This window comes from Acomys minous (genome assembly GCF_964271855.1).
Source record: "Acomys minous genome assembly, chromosome: 6".
NCBI classification, from domain to species: domain Eukaryota; kingdom Metazoa; phylum Chordata; class Mammalia; order Rodentia; family Muridae; genus Acomys; species Acomys minous.
The window spans coordinates 122409056-122431671 of record NC_140487.1 but is presented as its reverse complement, the minus strand read 5'-3'; the positions used below and the strand labels follow the sequence as shown (position 1 = coordinate 122431671).

The 22616-nt window shown below is 47.3% G+C and overlaps 1 protein-coding gene across 1 annotated transcript in view; it reads left to right on the top strand.

The window, feature by feature from the left end:
- PEX14 (peroxisomal biogenesis factor 14) overlaps window positions 1-22616 on the top strand; it is a 131313-nt gene that overhangs the window by 12420 nt on the left and 96277 nt on the right. Inside the window, exon 2 of the mRNA XM_084786746.1 lies at window positions 3437-3484. Coding sequence (XP_084642872.1) covers window positions 3437-3484 — 48 coding nt within the window. The remainder of the gene's footprint in view (window positions 1-3436; window positions 3485-22616) is intronic.

Sequence of the window (22616 nt, the reverse complement as noted above, 5' to 3'; positions counted from 1 at the left end):
GTTCAATTCCCAGCAACCACATGGTGGCTCACAACCATCTATAATGTTATCTGGTGCCCTCTTCTGGCCTGCAGGTGTACATGCAGGCAGAGTACTGTATACATAATAAATAAATAAATAAATAAATAAATAAATCTTTAAAAAAATAATAAGACTTCTTAAATACTAAAGCTGTTTGTGTTCATTTTGAACACATTTCAGCATTTATTTATTTACATTTAAAAAAAGATTATTTATTATATATACAGTGCTCTGCCTGCATACCAGAAGAGGGCTCCAGATCTCATTATAGATGGTTGTGAGCCACCATGTGGTTGCTGGGAATTGAACTCAGGAACTTTGGAAGGACAGTGCTCTTAACCTCCGAGCCGTCTCTCCAGCCCTATTTACATATTTTTATGTGTGCATTTGAGCTCACATGTATGTTCATGTTAGAGGACAGCGTGTGGAAGTTGAGCTCTTTATTGTATGTGCTCAGGCTTGGTGGCAAGTGCCCTTAGCCACCAAACCATCTCACTGACAGTTGTCTTGTCTGGTCAAATAGGCTACATTATTACTTATGGGTGGCATTAAATTAAGGCTGCGGCTTAATAACATATGATTGAAGCAAAATTTGATTATTTAATTTAGTTAGACATGTGCAAATCCCTGTGATACTACTGCTGCCGCCGAGGCTGTGGGGTGAGTTATGTGACCTCCTTTGCTTTTGTTTCTTCATCAGCAATAAGTCTGTAAACCTAGTGTGAGAATTAAGTGAAGAAAGAGCTAGATGAATGTTAGCAGTCAGGATCTGCCAGCGGCGCTGAAGGAAGCCTTAGGCAGGTGCTGAGCGGGAATAGGAGATGCTCTGAGCTAGTGGGTTACAACAACTCATCTGTTTGCTGCTTCACCAGTGACCTTCACCCTGGTCTCTTTGCCCTCCCCTCCCCTCCCCTCCCTTCCCCTCCCCTCCCCTCCCCTCCCCTTCCTCTCACTTGTCCCTTTTCTTCTCTGCTTGTTTTCTTGACTCCTTTCTCCTTTTCTTCTCCCCCTCCCCCTTTTCCTTTCTGAGACAGGGTCTCATGCTGTAACTTAGGTGGCCTCTAACTCATAAGCCCCCTTTTTAGCCTCTTTAGTGCTGGAATTATGAACTTTGCCAGCACATTCATCTTCTTTATTTAAAAAAAAAAATCCTATGCAAAGGCAGGTGGATTTCTGAGTTCAAAGCCAGCCTGGTCTTCAGAGATAGTTTCAGGACAACCAGAGCTACTGGCTACACAGACAGACTATGTCTCAAAAAAGTTTACTATTTGTATTTATTTGTGTATTAGCGTATGTATGCCAGTGTGTGTGTGTGTGTGTGTGTGTGTGTGTGTGTGTGTGTGTACCCAATGTGTCCATGGTGCCCTCGGAGGCCAGAAGAGGGTATTGGATTCCCTGGAGCTGGAGTTAGAGGTGATTGTGAGCGCCATGTGGGCGCGATGAACTGGACCTGAGTCTTCTGCAAGGCCAGCCCACGTTCTTAACTGCTGAGTCAGGTCTCCCACTCCCTCAGTTTCTTTCTTGGTGAAGAGAAATGCAGTGCCACATGAGTGTAGCTGGGAGACCTGACCTAACCAAGCTTGCCTTAGAAGGAGTGCGTCCTGGGGGCAGGGCCTTAGCTGGCTCTGAAGCGTGTTGGAGTGTCTGGGAGGAGAGGAAAGTACAGCCTGTGCAAAGCCCCCTGACAAAGCAGAAACCAGCATGTCTGCTGTGGCCAGAGCTTGGGCGTTCAAGCAACACATGAGACCTGAGGTGTGGGCAGAGTAGGCGAGAGGCTTCCAGCACTGCACCGAGGCGCGTTTTCTTGTCTTCTGAGAACAGTAAGACGCTACTGATGATGTTGCTTATGGGGGTGAATGGAAGGGAGACGATCCGCGTTCTCCTTTATAAACGATTTGCCTCTTCCGTTGTGGAAGGTGAATTGGAAGAGAGCCAGTATGAATCCAGGTAAGCTGACCAGAAAGCATTTGCAGTGGTCCAGGCAAGGGCTTCTGGAGGCCTGGACCAAAGCGATGACAGCAGAGGTAAATACAAGTACAGGGTTGACTCCTTGGCTACTTAGAGGAGAAGATTGGCAGGAGAGGTAATGGTGCCGTCGGGGAGTAAGGGGGAGGGAGCTCTTGAAGAAGCCTTGCAGCAGTACTGGAAGAGTGCGGCCATGGAGGAGGCCAAGGGGAGGTCAGGGATCTGGCCCGAGAGCTAAATATCCCAACTAGCTGCTGATGCCTGGGAGGGTTGGGGGGGGGGAGAGAAAGGCCGCTCAGGTATGGGGACTGACCTCCAGTAACTGTTTCAAGCTGCCCAGCCACTCTGGTCTTGGGATGGTGCCGCTCTTAGGTTAGGACTCTGGATAGAGCGGGGCCTTGGCACTGTCAGGAGCCTTTTGTGTGGTGGCAGGCAGCTCTGAGGTAAGACAGTCTTTAGAACCTTCTCTAGAATCTTTCCTCTCCCAGCTTCTGTCCTTTTCATAGGAGGCTGGTACTGTTAGCATACTGGGCGGGGACCCACCTAGTGGCAGATGGGTAATGATGTCATAGGTTGCTAGGCAGACGGACCAGCACGCTGAAGGTCCAGGCCATCTGAGTTAGCTGGGTGGGGAATGGAGGCCGGCTCCTGGGACACACGTTAAATGCATGTGTCTGCATTGACTCTAACGCCAGTAGCAATAAACAACACAACTCACTCGGGCAGGCTGCTTGTCTTATCCTTATGGAGATTTGTGTGTTGCTGTAGCCCTACATTCCTGCTCTGAGTTTTTTTGGCCAGTGTGGTATTGGGGTGAAGGTGTGAGACGAAGGCTGTGGCCCAGAAGGTGGGAGCCTGGCCTGGGCACAGAGCTGTTTGCTTGCTCATAGGTTGGGCTGTTTATCTCTTAGCTTGTCACTAGATTATTTCCGTGAACGACACCCTGGAGTAGGGTTCTTTGTGACAGGCAGCTCTTATCCCGTAGGTTGAGGCGAGAAGGTCAGGAGTTTAAGGTCACACTCAGTCACACAGTGAGTTTGAGGTCAGCCTGGGCCATGTGGAGCCCCTGGAGGTAAAACCCCTAGTATGCGTAGCTAACGCCCTCTGTGGCTGCCTTTGGTTCTGTACTTTTGCTCTGCTCTGTAGTTCATTCCACCTGGGAAGGTGGTAAAAAGAAAGGTAGGTTTCTCCTTAGGCTTTTTTCAGTCTTTTTTGTGATGGCTCCTATCCCTCTGGTCCTTGGTCGTCTGATCCTTGGTTCTCTTGAGCAAAAGCAAGCCCTGTTCGTGAGGGGCCACAACTGTGAACCCAGAAACAGTCTGCCAATTCAGACTTGCAGCTGCTTCTTACCAGAGCCTGTGGAGAGGAGAGAGCTGGGCGCACTGCTTGCTTTTCTGATGTCCATTGGGTGGCGCTGTGATCTTATTTTTGTTTCTGTTTTTCTTTGCAGCCAAGCAGTTCTCCAGGAAGTGAAAATGTGGTGCCCCGAGAGCCACTGGTAAGTACGGAAAGGCACACAGGATTCTTTTCAAATAATTAGAGCCCTGTGTGAATGTGAGGGAGCCTGAGGAGCTGAGGCTGTGCACCAGCAGCGCGCTAGGAGCTGTTACCTGGAGACGCCGTGCCCCTGACCTCTGACCTCTAACTTCTGCAAAGGGATTTAACAAGGCCTCTTTGGTCTTTTTCTGGAACCAGGAGCACCCACCCTGGCAGCCATGCAGCACTTTGCTTGCTGCTGAAGATAGAATTAGGTGACACTCTTTGCTTCTCAGTGACACACCCAAGGTGCCCTTTAAGGAGCAGGAGGGAGGAGGGGTTCTAGTCTTGCCTGGTCCGTGGTTCCTTCTGTGATAGGCAGCACCCAGAGTATCGTAGACTGACAGGAAAGAGGCCTGCTGAAAGCCGAAGAGCCTTTTCTTTTTTTTAAACAAGGAGGGTCACAGGCTATAGCCCAGTCTGTCCTTGAACTCACTATGTGGCCTGCTCTGGCCTCATGCTCACAGCACTTACCTTGTCACAGCCTCACGAGGGCTGGGGTTAGAAGAGGCAGCGCCACGTTCAGCTAAGCAATTCTCTTTGCACAGTGTTTTTGCTTTAATGGTCTGAGCCGGGAGTCCTTACCTGCCTGCCCACCTGCCTGCCCTGTTTTCATCGTTTGGCATTTCAGGACTTGATGGAAATCCTGTGGGCTGGGTAGTAAGACCGGTTCTGTGCAAACCAGATCAGTTTTAGGTTCACGCCAGCGTTCGGTTCGACTCTGCCAAGCCTTTCCTCTCTTGGAGTGGTGATAGGTAGTGGGCACGGGGCGCACTGCCCAGGCTTTGTCTCGGCAGCCCGTGTAGTCTCTCCTCTTTCTTCACTCTTGTCTTGGCCGAGTTGGAGGGAATGATGTGACGTCTTTGGCTGGTATGAACAGGGCCAGGTTCTAGCACGTTCTGAGGGTTTCTAGGCAGAGGGTGAGGGTGAGATGGCTCTGGTTGAGCTGCAGATAGACCAGAGGACACAAGTGCCTCATCTTTCCCAGGGGACTGGTGCTGTTATTCCTGTCTCCTTCTGTCTCCAGTTATGGCTCACATCCTGGCACTTCTGTAGCACCTCTTTTCACTCTCTTGCTGTTGCCTGGTTCTTTTTAGGATGCTTTGCTCTGCCAGGCTGGAGTGTGTGCTCTGTGGTCTGCCTCCAAGCCTTTCAGGCTGAAGTTGTGATTTGCACAGTGGTCCTTTTCTATCCCTTTTTGCTGCAGGCTCTTTTGAAACTTCCTGGTTTGGCTCTCCATCTTCAGAGCGAGGCCAGGCTGTCTTTTGGGAGCACAACGGAAAAGCTCTTAGGAAGCCGAGAGTGTCTTATGCTGGCCAGCTTGTGGGTGTGGAGAGCCCTGCAGGCCTGTGCTGTGCAGGGTTCCGAATGTGGCTTCTTCTGCTGCACTGTGCGCCTGCCTGTTGGTTGGTTATGTTATTTCTTTCTTTTCTGGGAGCCCCTGAGCAGTCTTCAAACCCTGGTAGCCTGTGATCGTCCAGAGTTCAGACTCATTCTCTCCAGGCCAACTCTACAATTACCTTATATTTAATTAATATTTTTTCTCCTCTTTACGTACTTACTGCATAATTGCTCAGAGGAAAGAAAACACATAGCAGCAATTTATATATATATAAAAAAAACAATAATTAAAAAAAAACCCGAAATAAACTCCCATCTCATTTGGGCTGATCCTGTGAGTTGGGTAATTAGGGCCCTATTAAAAGGTAGACCCTTTCTCCTTCCCCCCCTCCTTTTTTATTAATTTTTTTATATTAAACTCCCACAGTCTCTCAGTCATGCCCTTATTGCTTTTGGCCAGCCATTTGCAGCAGCCTGATTAAATGAGGGCACCAGCCGAGTTGTATGGTCTTGTGTGAACAGCTCCTTTCTTTGGGGAGCGGTGGCAGGAGCGTGTCAGGCAGAGGAGCCCACAGAGGCCTAGCTTGTGGGGCAGGCCAGGGGCATAGGTTGAGCAGCAAGAGAGCTCTTGGCTGCTGTGGGCCGGTGACTGGCTAGGTGACCATCCCAGGGTACTGGAGAAGCAGTAGGTAGCAGCTCAGGCCCACAGCTCAGTGCACAAATTCACGGGGTGTGGTTTGGAAGCACTCGGTGCTCAGGGAGCGAGGCTGTTCAGGCCCAGTGTGCTGGCTGCTGCCTGAGTGCTTAACTGCAGTACTGGAGAACAGGCGATTACAAAATCAAACAAGCCTTGTTTTTGAAGTGATTCGCGTAGTTTATTTGGGGAAGAAAAAGCATTTGTGTACATGAAACAATTAGCAAAAAGGGAACAGTGTATGTAATTTTAGGAAGAAGCACGAAGTTGTCTATAATTTGGTGCAGAATTGCCTGGCTGTGATTCGGACAAGAGGAGGGCTGCTGGCTGGGAGCTTAGGGGTAATGTCTGAGCTGTCTGAGCTAGGTCCTGAGGAGCATAGTGCTAAAGTTATGTTTATTTTAGCTCGTTGTGGTGGGGTTTTGTTTTTGTCTTTATTCTGAGACAGGGTTTCACTACATAGCTCTGGTTTTCTTGGAACTCACTGTGTAGACAGACTGGCCTGGAACTCAGAGATCCACCTGCCTCTGACTCCCCAGTGCTGGGACAAAAGGTGTGTGCCATTGTGCCCTGCTTGATTGTGAGTTTTGTACAAAATTCCTTAGTGGTTGTTTTCTGTGCCTTTTAAAATTTTTTTTATTTTTTTTTATTTTTTTCCTTTTTTTTATTAATTTATTCTTGTTACATCTCAATGGTTATCCCATCCCTTGTATCCTCCCATTCTTCCCTCCCTCCCATTTTCCCCTTATTCCCCTCCCCTATGACTGTGACTGAGGGGGACCTCCTCCCCCTGTATATGCTCATAGGGTATCAAGTCTCTTCTTGTGTTTTCTGTGCTTTGCACTGGAATGACTAAGCACACGATACTCAAGGCAGATAACTTCATTTTGTTTTCAGAAGTAGATGGTTATTAGGGCGGGGATTGTGGCTTAGTTTGTAGAGTGTTTGCGTGACATACATGAAGCCATAGGTCCCCTCTCCAGTGGTCCATAAAGCAGGAGAGGTGGTGTCTGCCTGTGACTCTGGCGCTTGGGAGGCAGAAGCAGAAGGAGAAGTTCAAAGTGGCCCTTAGCAACATAGTCAGTCTGAAGCAGCCTGCGCTAAGTGACACCTTGTCTCAAAATCAGAACAGACCAAAAAGCAAAAACAAAAACAAGTCACCACCATAGAAAATCCCTACACGATCATTTTGAAAATGGATTTTTATTGTTGTTGATTTTTGTTTTTTCAAGACAGGGTTTCTCTGTGTAGCCTTGGCTGTCCTGGACTCTCTTTGTAGACCAGGCTGGTTTGAATTCACAGAGATCTGCCTGCCTTTGCCTCCTGAGTGCTGGGATTACAGGAGTGTACCACTGTACCTGGCTTAAAAATAGAATTTTAATTTGGGGTGTGTGTGAGTGCGTGGGGCATGCATGTGTGCATGTCAGAATGTGGGCACACACGTGCCTTAGGACTCCAAGCGTTCTGTACGAACAAAGGTTAGCTTTGCGGACTTGGCTTTCTCTTCCTACTATGGGCTCTGGGGATTAAACTCAGGTTGTCAATCTTGTGTGGCAGGTACTATTTATTACCTGGTGAGCTGTCTTACCAAACCCTAGGTGATCATTTCAAAGTAATTTTTCTCCTTATTAAAAATATAAAGGGCATATTAAAAGCTACAGTTTAGAGTCGGACGTGGTGGCGCACACCTTTAATCCCAGCACTCAGGAGGAAGAGGCAGGTGGATCTCTGAGTTCCAGGACAGCTAGAGTTGCCTTTCTTTGTCCACTGTGAGTTCTGCAGATGACAGTGATCCACTTGCATGGAAAACACTTTTACCTTCTGAGTTGTTTCCCTGGTCCTAAGGAAGGAGTTTTGACAGCCCTCCAGAGGGCTGAGCTGTCTTCTCTCAGATCCGTTGAAGACATCTTGTGGCTTTCCTACAGAGCCAGGACTCTGGCCATGCATGTGTGCCCATCCTGGGAGCACACCAGAATCTGGGTCCCTGTACTTCCCTTGGTGGGGGGAGCAAATAACCTTTTTTAAGAACGAGAGCAGCGGGGCGTATGGTGCATACGTGTAATCTCAGCACTCGATAAGCTGAAGCAGGAGGATCACGAGTTCAAGGCTAACCTTAGAACTATGGGGTGCAAGCCTGTGCCTGGTAGAGCACTTGTCCAGAGTATGAAACCCTGGTTTCCAACAGAAAAGGAATGAGTACGTGGGACAGCTTGGTTCATGTCTTGCTTAGATGCTGAAACTGGGCTTAGGTAACCTGAGATTTCCTTTTACTCATCTGATTTCTGGTTATTTGAAGTAAGTGATAAATAAAGTTTAGTTTGCATATCTGCTCATTTGTCTCTGCTCTGTTTCTCAATGTTCGGCAACACTGTTGCTCGCCTACTTTATGCAGGCCCTGTGTGTTTGGTTCAAGTAGAAATTCAGCTTCTTCCTCTTGGACACCAAATTCTCTCATGGGTGAGTCTCCTGCTGCCTTGGCTTGTAGGTATAAGTTTGTCCTACTTATTATTTGTTTACTTCCTTGTTTTGATACAGTGTTGATACTGTGGCTCAGGCTTCCTGATGTGGCCTCCCCTCGGTCACAGGTCTGTACTACCCACCCTGCTGTTTTGCTCTCAATCTGTACTCTCTGAGTCCTTCCTCCAAAATAATCCAAAAAGGATAGTAATTTCTACCTTGTCAACTTTCTAGATTAAAACCTCTTCTTTTTTTTAAAGACAGTCTCACTGTGTACCATGCCTGTCTGAAACTTGCTGTGTAGAATAGGCTAGCCTTACTGGGTGTGGTGGTGCGCACCTGTAACCCCAGCACTCGGGGAGGCAGAGGCAGGTAGATCACTGTGAATTTGAGGACAGCCTGATCTATAAGGCAAGTCCAGGACAACCAAAGCTACAGAGAAACTCTGTCTCGAGTCCACCCCACCACCACCACCAAAAAAAAAAAAGAATAGGTTGGCCTTGAACTTTTGATGATTCTCTCAACTCTGTCTCCCTAGTGATGGAATTGCAGGTGCTCACCATCATGCCCTTCTGAGCTTATTATGATTTTAACATTTATAGTGTTGTGGTGTGCTTCTGTGTGTGTGTGTGTGTGTGTGTGTGTGTGTGTGTTGGTATCATCTTAGTGTGCCATAGCACTTGTGTAGAGGTCAGAAGACAACTTTTGGGAATTGGCTTTCCTTTCCTTTCCTTTTCTTTTTTTTTCTTTTTTTTTTTTTTTGGTTTTTCAAGACAGGGTCTCTCTGTGTAGCCTTGGCTGTCCTGGACTCACTTTGTAGACCAGGCTGGCCTTGAACTCAGCGATCCACCTGCCTCTGCCTCCTAAGTGCTGGGATTAAAGATGTGCACCACCATGCCCGGTTTTCTTTTTTTCTTTCTTCATGCAGGCTGTGGGGATTGAACTCAGGTTATTAGAACTGGTAGCAAGTACTTTTACCTGTTGAGCCCTTTCAGTATACTGGGCTCTTAAAAGAAAAGATGCCCCACCACTGTAGATCCGGCAGTCTCAGTACAAAAGTACTCTTTATAGCCTTTGGCCTTTGCTTCTTGAGATGAAGGTGGAACCTTGTCATCCTTTAGGATTCCACAGCATCTTGAGTTCAGTTCTTTTGGGCAAGTGCGAGCGCGCGCGCGCGCACACACACACACACACACACACACACACAGAGCCCACTGGTCTGGAACTTGCTATGTAGACCAGATTTGCCTGCATCTGCCTATTGGGCATGTGTCACTCAGCTTAGCTTTTCTCCCTGCCCTTCAGTGTGTATGGGTGTTTTGCCTTCTGTGTGTGTGTGTGTGTGTGTGTGTGTGTGTGTGTGTGCGCGCGCGCGCGGGCTCACACACCTGAAGAAGCCAGAAGAGGGCACTAGATCCCCTGGAACTGGAGTTACAGACACCTGTGACCTGCCATGCTGGGAACTGGATCTGGGTCCTCTCAAGAGGCGCTCTTAACCACCAGCTCCTCTCTTCAGCTCCTTTTCTTTGTTATTTATTTATCAAGACAGGATTTCTCTGTGTAGTCCTGGAACTCTCTTTGTAGACCAGGCTAGCCTGGAACTCACAGAGATTCGCCTGCCTCTGCTGAGTGCTCAGATTAAAGGTGTGCGCCACTGTGGCTGCCTTTTTTTTTTCTCTTTTTCTTTTTCCTCCTCTTTCTCTCTCTTTGTTTTTTAAACGAGTTCACCAGAGGCTGATGATCAGAAGGTCATTTATATCTTGACCAATCCAGGAAGCTAGCCAGTACTGTGAGTGTTTTTAAGAAGGGTTATGGCTAGTTGTCTCTTTTTTAAATCTCTAGGCGCACTGCTGACGGTCTTCCCAGGGTGGTGTCTTTTGCACCTTTTGTGCTCAGAACACCTTGTTGTCTGGTTGGCAGGATCTCTGTGGGAACATGCTTCTCATTTTCCCCCCATCAGAACATTTTTGAAGGATGACATTCACATGCTCAATACATTCCTTTGTGTATACTTGTGTATGTGTGTAAGTGCGTGTATATAATAGCATAATAAATGTAGACACATTATAAAATTCAAAGTATTCTATGAGAAAATTTGGCAAGGGTGGAGGCTGAGCCAGGTGCAGTGGTGCATGCCTGTAATCCCAGCACTCGGAAGGCAGAGGCAGCAGGCTGATCTCTGTAAATTCAAGGCCAGCCTGGTCTACAAAGCAAGTCCAGGACAGCCAAGGCTACACAGAGAAACCCTGTCTCGAAAAAAAACAAAAACAAAAACAAAACAAAACAAAACAAAAGCTGTGCGGCTGGTCTGAAACTCATTAGGCAGCCCAGGTTGGGCCTTTAACTCATGGCAGTTCTCCTGCCTCAGTTCCCAAGTGCTGGAATTATAAGTATATGCCACCACACCTGCCGCAATAAACTTGTTTTTGATACATTCACAAAAGTGTTTGAGCAAGGAAATCAGAAATGTGGGAATTTTATAAAGTTGATGAAGATTGTAAATATGGCAAAATAGTTTTAAGTATCACTGGCTTGTCACTTATGCCATTTTCTCGTTCAGGACCTCGGTCAGGATGTAGTCAGTAGCGATGACACTGGGCAGATAGTGCAAAATCCATTTATTTCTTTCTGTAAGAGACAGTTATATTGCCCAAGCTGACCTTGTCTTCACGAGCCTTCTGCCTCAGCCTTCTGACTAGCTGCACGGTTGCTGGCTTTCTATGCCTGCTGAGAAAGTTTGGAAACAAAACCACAAGTGAAGAGCTTGAGAATGGGGCTCTTGATGGTTAGGTTGTCGCCTGTGACTGGAGCCAGGCTAAGAGGACATGTAGGCTTTCCTCCTTTCCCACGCCCTGCTCTTAGGTAGGCTAGAACCCTGAGTGAGGAAGGTGGTCTCTCTTCACCGCCGATGTTCACATAGGCCAGCTCCTGGTTGGGGAGGTGCCTGCGCTTCTCTCTTCCTGACAGATCTGGGAGGGAAACTGGCTAGCTCTGAATGCTGAAATGGATGGATTGGAAAAAGCCGCATTCCATTTCTGGGCGGTTCTGATCTCCAGGCCACTTACTGGCTTTGAAATCACTGCCTCTTCCTACTCAGTCCTTTCTCTGACAGTCTAGGAGGGCTCTGGAGAAGGCGAGGCGGGCCCTGTAGCTGTTTCCTCTTTCAGGTGGATGAGGTTGTTTTTTTTTTCACTTTGGAGGTGTTCTTTTACAAATAATTATTAGATGAATCGAAACTCTTAGGGGTTATAATTAGGAAATGCATTGAGACAGTTTTTACCTTTGTTTATGCTTTGTTTAGCTTCCTGGCTTTTCATGGTTATACTTTGTGTTTGCTGTGTCTCCTGTAGGGAGAGGCCCTGCCCTGTAGATCACTGAATAGTGTTCTTCCTTTGGAGATATAGGATCCAAGGCTGGAGCGGTTTATGCCTTTTTCTCTGAGCACACTGACAGAGGGAGGTCTGTCTTTAATCTGGTCCTGATGTTGTCCTTTAAGAAGGAAGCTTTGTGGCCCCCTTGCTCCTGGAGGTGGAGGCTGAGCTTCTCAGCGCCCTAGCAGTGCAGCTGAAGGTGGAATCCGCACTTCTCAGTGGGACAGAGGAACATTCCAAAAATGTTTTCCTTTGTTTAAAATTGATCATTATCTTACTTGAAAAATTGTTCATGTATAAATATCTTTTAGTGTGGCCTACAGGGTAAGTATTCTGACCCCAGTGGTCCTCTGAAGAGCACCAAACAGGCAGCCGTGTGTCCCACATTTCAGGGTAATCTCCATTTAAAATGCTTGAGCCCATTGTCAAACTACACAGACTGATTGGGCTTGAAAAATATGTCCCATAGTTAATCCCCTGTGCGTGGTGCAGAGCTGCAGGAAGATAAAGTGGTGCTTGGGAGAAGGACGTGTCTGCCGCCCTTCCCTCTTCCCTCCCAGCTCTCCTTTCTTTTATGGTTTGTAGTTATAACCAAGATTTATGCTTGTTGCTCCACAAATCTTCTCTCTGCCATTATGAGTTTGTCCGAGCAGTCTCGAGATGGGCTGACACTGAGTGATTCTGGAGGTAAATCTTTGTAGGGGCACCCCTTGACAGCTGGAGGCAGAGAGGCGCTAACACACCGCCCCCAGCGGAGCGCCTGTGAGGATGGATGCCCTGCCACCTTTGCGACCTCTTGCCTGGAAGCCACCAGGGCTGCAGCGCTCGTCTGCTCACGTTGCTGATTGTCCCTTTTACCAAGGGGTCTTTCAGGAGGCCTCTCACTGTTGGTGTCAGCTGTGATGCAGCCCTGCCCACAGTGAGGGCATCTTTGGGTTAGGGCCTCTTTTTCTAGCCTGTCTCAACAGAATCCAGCTCCCAAGTTGAGTGTTTGTATAAATGGTTTCATTCCCACCCACCCCAGCACTGGAAATGGCTATTAGAGATGAGAAATAATACTTACTTAACAATTCTTCCTCTTTTCCTGTACTTTTCCTTTTGTTATAGCTTCTCAGCTTATGCACATTCTTAAGTCCAGGTTGGCTTTGTAATCCTCCTGCCTCAGTTTCCCATCATGCCTGGCTTTTGCATGTACACTAAAACAAAAGTTATTGCCTCACATCCATGTGGAGATGAAGCTCCGGTCCTTCACGCTTCGTGGAAAGTGCGTTTATCTGCTGAGGCTTCTCACTGGCCCTGTGTGTATTCTTGAGGGCTAGCTGTTCCAGAGCTTTTGTGAAACAAAGTAGGGGACCTCCAAACATGTATTTCTTTAAAAGTGTCAAGAGCTTATGTGACAGTTTCTAACTTATCAGTTCTCAAACTGTGGATTTATAACCTCCTTCACAGGGTTGCCTAAGACCACTGGAAAATAGATGTCTACATTACAACTCATAACAGTAGCAAAATTACAGTTATGAAGTAGCAACAGAAATAATTTTATGATTGGGGGGTCACCACAACATGAGGAATTGTATTAAAGGGTTGCAGCATTAGGAAGGTTGAGAACCACTGATGTAACTGACCAGTTTGCCTTTTAGAACCTCCTTCTCTGGCCAGGATTCTCATGAGACAGCCGAGCCAGTTGCTCGCACACTGGTCCTGATACTGAGTATTAGTCGGCCAGTTCTTAAACCTTCCCTGCCAAGTGTGCTTGTTGTTGAGCAGTGCTGTTTCATTAAACACGATATAAACAGGTGAGACACATGCGAAGGGAGGGTTCTACAAGAGTGATGTGTTCTGTAAAGATTAATGTGAAAAGAATTTTCAATTAAAATTAACTAACATGTGGTGAACGTGAGCTAAAAAGACTGCCGCTAGATTCAGCATGAGATGAGAAACATTGGGGCAAGATCATAAAAATCCAGAAGAATCTATGCTTCAGTTGCTTCCGTCTTGTCTGTAGGCTTTTGCTTTGCTTTAGAAATGCGGAGGGTGTGTTGTGGGTGAGGTTTATTCAGGAGAAGGATGTCTGGGAACTCCAGTCTGCGGGCCCACACTCAAAGGAAAGGGCTTGGCTTCACATCAGAAGATTAGTGAATGACTGTACATTTATAGGTTTTCAGTTAGTATAAAATGTTGAAGGCATGTAGAGCAGGCTCCATTTTTAATGATTCTTCAATTTAACTGAAAAAAAATTTTTATTAACTGAGCAATTATTAGCGCTGATCTCATAGTCCAGGAGGGCTACTGTGTAGTCAGTCCTGTGGCCCCAGTGTTTGTTTCCTTATTTTAGTCAGGTTCAGCTCTCACACCCCTGTGAAGATTACCCTTCCCATTTTATAGTTAGGGAACTGAAGTGTAGGCAGTCAGGCCTTCACAGCTAGCGTGTAGTGGGCTGAGATCCAAAGTCTCAGACCCATCCTGCAGAACTGAGTGAATGGAAAATGCAGGTCAGCGTGCAGTGTTGCCCTCACCTTCCTGGCACTGTCCCGGTGAGGAGGCACCGCGCAGACAGGCTGCGGTTGTGGCAGGAGCTGCCTGCTGCGATGCGCGCTTGCTCTGAGGCGCTGTTGCCTCACTGTGTTCTCCCTGGTTGGAGTCTTTTGTGTGCATCCTCGCTCTTGAAAAGGCACCTATTAATTTATCACAGGTGATGTGCGCCTCCTCAGGCTCGGAGGCGGCGTCTGCACCCATGTACCTCACTAATGACAGGTTGTGAGATGGAGGGAGATAATAGAACCTTTTCATCCGGTGTCTGTGTGAGCTGCTGTGTCTCAGGCAGCTTCTAGGGGGCAGCAGCTGCCTGTTAGTTCATCTGCTGCTGGCAGAGTGAAAGGTGGACAAGTGAGCAGTTTGCTTTCTGACTGGAGCTCTTAAAGCAGTGCTGTGCCGTCCTCCGGGAGTCACCGGAATCCACCTAAGTAAAGGAACCTCAGTAGCCAGGATCCTCTTTTCCCCTTCCTCTGCCCCCGAGGTACAGCCTTTGTCTGCGTTCCCACACGCTTTTCCATGTCAGCTGCGGCAGCAGCCCTCACTGCTTTGAAGATAAGAGAGCGGAGATGCCTTTAAGGGAGTATAGCCTTCTAGTCAGCGCCTCCTGGCTGCCAAGTGCTAGCCATCGATCACCGCTCTAGCAGTGCTGGGAGGTTTGGAACCGTCCCCACGAGTCCTGTCTTACTCTTGTGAGACTACACTGCCGTGTGGTCGATTTTCTGTTCCCCTTGCCATCCTGGCAGGTTTCAGAGGTTCTCTGCAATTCCAAACTGCTTCTCAGAAGCACGCTGTGGGAAACTCTTTGGCTTTGCCACTTGTTTAAATTTTGGGGTCTAAGACTGACCACTGGGGACACTGGGTTGGAAGTGGGTAAACTAGGTGCCCCTTCCCAGAAGCACCCCTTCTACCCTGGCCCTGAGCTGAAGTCCTGTAACGGGAGACTGTGGAGCCAGGTGGTGTCGGTGCGCACAGAGACGCAAACCGGCCTTGAGAGGGGTCTTTCGGGTTGGCTAAGAACTCTGCCTGGCCCTTACGAGAGCCTAGGTGGCCAGTGCCCGTCTTGTGGCCCTGCCTTCTGTCGGATAGGCTTTCCTCTGAGGCCGCTGCGGCCCGGGACAACTGCAGGCCAGCCTCACTTCTAGTTCTGTTGTTGCTCGAGAAGCGACAGTTAATAGACTTTGTTAATGAGCAGAAGGGATAACTAGAAACAGTGGCAAATCATTTAACAGTGAATTGATTTTATAACTTCTATTTATCAAATGATTATCATTATTGTTAATTCTGTTGGCTTTTGAAGGTTTTATCCTATTCTCCAGAGCTCATTTATGGGAGAGTTTTTCCTTTGTAGTATTTACAAATCACTATATTTCCACTGAAACCCAGATAGATTAGTAGTTCCTTTTCTGTGCAAACACTGCCGCCCTCCCCCCTCCCCCGCAGTCCGCCTTGCCCTATTACCTCATCAGACTCTGTCAGGTAGGGGGTATCCCCTGCTGACCAGACTAGCTAATACTGGCTGGAGGAGCTCTGTGGTGTTTGTTTTTGCAGTTCCTGGATTTGGTTTAATGTACAATTGATTTTTAAATGTATTTAATCATTTTTTTTTCTTACCTCATAAGGATTAACCTGCACCAACCTCATTCTATCCCAAGTGTGGCTTTGGGAGGAAGGAGAAGAAAATTGAGTTTCTCTAGCTTATTTCATTCTTTCCCTTTTTATTTTCTGAATAGCTTCTCCTGCACAAGCAGCTCTATAAAATACAGTGTATTTCGTGGTCATTACTTACTCATTACTAACTGGTCTCTCCCGCTTGCCTTTGTCTGTGAAATAAATACAGGGGACCTAACGATAATTGCTGGCTCTATCACAGGCTCACCAATTACAGATCAACAAGGAAGGCAGCCCAATGGTGGTTTGTGGTTGGCGCTGGCTGCCCACCTAGCAAATGTGAGCTATCATCCTGTGTTGGCCACCAACCTGGGTTTACTAAGTCAGTCCTTTTCTAGTTTTGTACTTTGACTTTCCTGATGTCCTCTTATGGTTTTCCTGGTACAGGTTTTTTGGCCTCATTTTGCCCTGGATCTGTTCTTGTATCCACTTTGTCTTAGTTTATATCTTCTTGTCATGCGTCTGAGGTATTCATGTAAGAGACAAGGTCTCACTGCCTAGCCCTGGTTAGCCCTGGAACTCATGAATAGCAGGCTGGCCTACACCTCACAGAGACTCACCTGCCTCTGTTTGAGTGCTGGGATTAAAGGCATGCACCACCATGCGCAACCTTCATGCGTGTTGTCTTACTTTGTAAGAGGTAGGGTTTCTGTATTTTCAGAGGCACTGGGGGTTAAACCTCAGGCCTTCCACATGCTAGAGAAAAGCTGCACTGCAGCCTTTCCCTTTCCAGGAGGCTCTCTGGTGTTATCGGGAGAGCGAGTGCCCTCAGGGTCTTGGGCATGCTATACTCACTGAGCTCGATACAAGCTGGAAATGGTCTCTCAAAACCCTTGGTTTTCTTTACCTTTCTGCCTGCTGAGTCCACGTGGAGGTGTCTCTGTGAACACCCAGTTAGCCTCCCTGTAAGTGCTACCGATCTGCAACCTACACAGGGCACAGCAGAGGAAACTGCAGTTCACTTCAGTCCACCAGGCACGTGTATGAGAATTTTAGGTGTCCAAGTAGTAAAGGAGTCTCTATGTTACATGGAATGCGTCTACATGGAATACATTTGTCTGTTTTTTCCATGGTATTTGGCATGTAGATACCTTGCTAACCCTGGTATGGGATGGCTGTGTACTATATTTCTTAGCTCCCGAGTGGCACGTAGTCCACACTTGGGGGATGGAAGGGAGTGTATGTGCTCACTTACACAGGCTGGAGATAGATCGCACAGTTGCTGCCTGGCTTCCTGCTGGGGACCTAGGGTGCAGTGTTCCCACTGGGGCATGCATATACTAATGTTTAGTGGAGCGTTGCCACGTGGGCAACATAAAGAGGGCATTTATGAACGGGAACATCAGAGGAAGCATCATAACTGAGACCTTTATAGCCTTTCCATTATTATGGTTTAAATCGTGACAGTATTTATTTGCAGGGACACTGGGGCCAGTAAAGACAGTGCTGACCTCTACCTCCTTGTTCTCCCCACGCTGTCCTGTAGCTGCCATGCACGATAAGCATCATTCAGTGGGCAGGCAGAGCTGCTTTTCTTTTGGTTTGTCTAGAAACAGCCCCTTTTGACTCAAGTTGGAAACCAGATGACTCACCATTCTGTTTGTTTTATTGCAACTGTCATTTTACAAATGCCCCGAAAGCTGTGAGCTGCAAATGCCAGCGAGAGGGTTTTGTCTTTCTTTGTGAGCGCTTCTGTTATCTCCTATCTTGTCTTTTTATGTGTCTCTTTCTCTCGTCCCTTTCAGAACTATTTTCTAATTACTCTCTCTCTCTCTCTCTCTGTCCCTCCCTTCCTTCCTGCCTCCTGCTCACTTTTGATGACTGCAGTGGCTGGAGTTTTTGCTAACATCATGATTCATTCTCTCTAGCTTTAGTGCTACTTGGTTGAAAGTGAATACTCCCCAATTAAACATGTTTTTAGATTTGTTTTTTGTGTATCAGTGTTTGGCTGCATGTGTGTATGTGCACCACGTGTGTGCCTGGGACACTTGGAGCTCAGAAGAGGCTATCAGATACACTGGGATAGGAGTTGGGGATGGTCCTGAGCTACCATGTGGATTCTGGAACTCTGCGAGAGCATCAAATGCTGTTAACCACTGAGCTGTCGTCCCTCCAGCTCCTACCCCCCAATTTTTGTGTCTGGTGTAGAAATGCAGCTGTCCTTGCATGCCAGGGTTTATAAAGTACTCATTGGGCTCATTGCTGGAAGCTAAGTGCCGTGTCAAGTCAGAGCAGTAACTCATTTTTATGATTGCATATTTCGTAAGATAAGAGGCATCCTGGGCCTATCCTCTAAGTCTGTTTCCCCCACCAAATAAATGGCTGCCACAACCACAGTAGGACCAACTGCGCTAGAACTTGCTGCGATGTCTTCTAAGGGACTGCGACTTCAAGCACTGAGGCCTGTGACTTCTAAGACAGTAGCAAGTGTGTATTGTTATTAGAGGGCCTCCATCTCCCCAGCCCTTTAGCCCTGGAGATGCTCCAGCTAGAATTCTGATACAGGTGGTGGTGGTGTGAGCTAAGATTTTAAGTACTAGGGCTTTGTTTGTTTGTTTTGAGACAGGGTTTCTCTATGTAGCCTTGGCTGTCCTGGACTTGCTTTGTAGACCAGGCTGGCCTCGAACGCAGAAATCCACCGGCCTCTGCCTCCCGAGTGCTGGGATTACAGGGGTGCGTCACCACAACCCAACTAGTACTAGGGCTTTCAATCAGGGTATGGAGAATCTTTTTTTCCCTGATACCTGACACTGTGGCACTTGACTGAGTCACCTGATTGATGACATGAGCATCACTGGGTGTTAAACACCTGGCCAGGGAAACAGGAGCTCTCTGTGGATTTCCTCAAAGGATGGCAGACAGATTGACGAATTTTAATGAAGATGGGGTGGGGCCCTGCTGCTCAGCTGCTTTGGAGCATAACAGTCCCAGCATTAACTTCAGGGCGTGCTGGCTGGAAGCCTGCACAGGCGGCCGTCAGTGGTTGCACTCCACATTTGTGAAGCCCCTACGTCCAGCGGGACTGATCTGAGCAGTCACTTCAGAAGTACAGGAGCCTCTTACTCAAACATCCCATCCTCTTTTTTTCTTTTAGCCTTTAGAAGCATCATCTTCTACAATAAAACTTTCCTCTTGTGTGCACTGAAGGAAGGAGACTACTTTCTAGTGTGTGTGTGTGTGTGTGTGTGTGTGTGTGTGTGTGTGTGTTGCCAGATATGTATAGTTTCATCACAATATTTAATAAACTGATGACTAAATAGTTTTTCTTGTTTTGTTTGCGTGTTTTGGTTTTGTTTTTTGTTTTTTCCCCTTGAGTCAGGGTTTCTCTGTAGCATTTGCTGTCCTGGGCTTGATTTGTAGATCAGCCTGGCCTCGGATTTACAGAGATCTGCTTGCCTCTGCCTCTCCAGTGCTGGGGTTACTAGCATGTGCCGCAGCACCAACCTTGGCTGAGTGTTCTTAAGATGAGCTCTGTGTGTACACAGTGCCATTCCCATGGAATGCTGGGTTCTTCGTTTTCGTGGCTGGGTGTCTCACTTACTAGCCCTGTTGCTGGCAATCAGAAAGCTGCAAGCCTGCTAACTTAGTACTCTAACCTTCTCAGGCTAAGGTGGGAGGAGCAGGTACCAGGTTCAAATCCAGATACTGTCACTCCTCTCTGAGGACAACAGTTTGAGCAAGGGTTATTCTAAATTATTCTAAAATTTCTGGCCATGTTAATTAAGCTTTGGTGTGCGGTGGCCGTGTAGCTGCTTATGGCTGGTGATTGTTCCTAGGTCCTGGAGGTGGTCTGTCTGTCCTTCAGGGCCCCACCTGATTCTCTCCCAGGGCGTCTCCTCTCTCTCCCTAGGCAGGGCCTGTGTTTCAAGGAGCTGAAGGATCACTGAGTGTTCGTGGCCTGTTCGTTCCTTGGCTTTGCTGCTGAGCTATCCAGCAGGGGTGCCAATTCTTCCATTTAGCTGACTATTATATAGCCCTTAAAAGGGAAGGGTTTATTTTAGCTGGCTGCTATATTGATTGCTATAGGGACGTTTCTATTTTCACTGGCTGCTATATTGACTGGGAAAGGGAAAGGGGCCGTATTGCCGGGAGCTGTCATATTGACTGTTACAGAAAAGATCTGTATTTAAGCAGTACCAGTGCACTGGGATCTCCCAGGCAGGATATTAATGCTAATTCATCCGCTCACCCCCTGCCGTGAGTGTTATTTGTTTAAATCTGTAGATTCCCACAGCGCGTTTATATCCTCACTAGAGTGAGCTCCGTTCCCTGTAATTATTTAACATTATATGCTGATATAAATTGTAACAGTTAAAGAATGGTAATGAGTAGCCAAAAAAGAAAAGGAAAGAAAAGTAAAAGAAAAAGGAAAAAAAAAAGGAAACAGAAAAAAGAAAGGGAAAAAATATATAAAATAGTATCTCTGTGTATGGGGGGGGGTTGTGCGTGCATGTGTGCACTAAGTGTGAGAAGTGGCAGTCAGACTCTAAAAGCAGCAACAGCTTCCAGTTTCCGTTTCTACTTCCACTTGATTGGGACAGCGTTGCTCAGTCCGGCTTTGTGCACCTGCATGTCTGTGTATGTGTTCACATGTGCACATGTGCTCCCACCGCCCACCAGAAGGAGACTGTCGATGTGTGTCCCACGATGCTGGTTTGCACACGTGGAAATATATGCAGTGCATCTGGTCCAGGCTGGGCAGGCCATCGACCCATTAGCAATACAGCTTCGAGATAAGTGGCTGCTGACTGGTTTTCCTTCAAGCTCCACCCCATGGTCACACATGAACTCTGTACACAAAACCCTGTGTTCCCCAGGGGCGGCCTCTGGGGGATGCTCAGCTGGGATTAAACAATGGGCCATTGGGTGTCACTGTCGATCTACTGGCTATGTAGTTGAAAGTGATTTCTTTGTTGGGGGAACTGGATTTCAATAGAAATAAGTTTTTATTTTCCAAGTTGGAGGTGTTGTATGTTGGAGATGTTTGAGATTTCTTTCAAAAAGTAGTTGTTTTGTTTGCTTGATTTTGTTATGTTAAGCTTTGAGCATGTTTATTGTTCTTGAAAATTGTGTGCTGATTGCAAGCTCTGTTTGGATGGAACCCGCAGTGCATCCAGATGAGGACTTCCGATGAACGGAGCATTGGTCTTCCTAATGCATTCTAGAAGCCGAGTAGTATGGAGGACTGATTTAGGCAAGAACCTGAAAAAGGAGGAAGCAAATCTTTACAAGTACGCACTGGGCAAAGGCTTGCCGCGCCTCCCCCCTGCTGCGGAGGTGGAAGAGCTCCACTGAGAGAGCACTGGCTGATGATGCCGGTCGTAGCACAGGAGCAGAGAAAGTGAGCTGCTAGGCAGCATGGAGCCATGCCAGGTTTCACCACAATTCATACTGTGTCAGTTTAATAAATGCACTACTTAAATTATGAAATTACAAAAGAAAAAAGAGAATGCACTTATTCAGACTCTTAATACATTAAAAATAAGGCATTAAAACTCTGACTTTTTTTTTTCTTCCAGAATCAATAATGAACAGGAAGGGTTGTAGACATTAACAGTCACGGACATCCAAACTCTTATACATAAATTATCTTAGAAAAAATGCACAGAAGACTTGAATAATGTAAATACATTAATGCATTTAATAATTTAAACATTAAAGCGCAAGCAGGAATTTGAGGCAGAGGCAGATCTGAGGTAAAGGATTGGTCCTGGAGCGTGTGTGTCCTAGGATCGATGGGTGATTTCCCCTTGAGACACCCTGGAAAGAGAGTGCCTGGCTGCCTGCGGTGGCTTCCCATGCCAAGAGTCCCCGGACATTCCTGATCTCAGCTACTCCCAGCCCCTCACGTTTGTGCATCCCAACCTTCGTCTTTAGTTTTTGCACTCTCCAGTCTTACGTTTTCACCTATTTGTTTCATTGAAAATTAAATGCTTCCACTTGAAATAACAGTGACCTTAGAGTATGCTTCAGTTGGAAAACCAAACAAAAATTAAAAACCCTTTGGCCATGCCTGGGTGCTTGTGCTTTGGGAATGAGGAATCAGGTAGATTTGGAGCCTGGATGTGGTGATGAAGTGGTGTGGTGGTTAAATGATTTCTGTAGTGCAGAACTGGTGGCACGTGTTAGCCCCTGGGCACTGACTGGGCACAACATTGGCAAGGAAGCAAGGCAGATGCTATGCAGGAAGATTCAGTGGTCAGTGAGCATGCCTAATGTAGATATGCTGGTCTGGTGCCACGTGTTTTTCCCTTCCACAACTGTGTTCGTAGTGGCAGGGGCTCCCTGAGATGCTGGACATTTGTATTGTGACACACTGTGGGAGAAATAAGCGGCCAGGACTTTTTGTTGTTGTGGCTTATTGAGACAGGGTTTCTCTGTGTCACCCTGGCTGTCCTGGACTTGTTTTGTAGACCAGGCTGGCCTCGAACTTACAGAGATCCTCCTGCCTCTGCTGAGATTAAAGGCGTGCACCACCACGTCCGGCTGGTTGGTGGCCAGGACTTTGTGCTTTGAGCTTTGATTTTAATCCTGACGGTTCTTTCATAGTTTCTAGCCTGGTTTTATACTGTAACTCTAGGTGACAAACCTATGTGTTCTAACTAAGACCTTGATTTCCTTGTAGAAGAGGGAAATCATGGAGACGCTGTGCCATTAGGCTAATGTGAGACCTTTGAGGAATGGCTGTTGGATGGCAGGGCCAGAACACAACCTGTTTTCAGTTTTGCCAAGTCAGTTTTGCCTCTTGAGTCTTGCACCTGTAACGTTACCTGGAATTGTTTGAATCTGACCCAGATCTGGTCTCTTCTGGCCTCTGTGCTATTGCTTATAACTGTTTCTAGGCTTTGTGAAGTCCAAAGACAGTGTGCTTGTCCACTTGCAGGAGAGGGCTGCAGGCAGAATGGCTGGGCTGGAGGATGGGTGAGGGCAGACCCCAGGGCTGTACTGCTCATCCTCTGCCACAGTGGCAAACAGTGGCGCTGCTGCCCGAGCCTTTGCCCACCTGGTTTGTATTAATTCCTAACCAG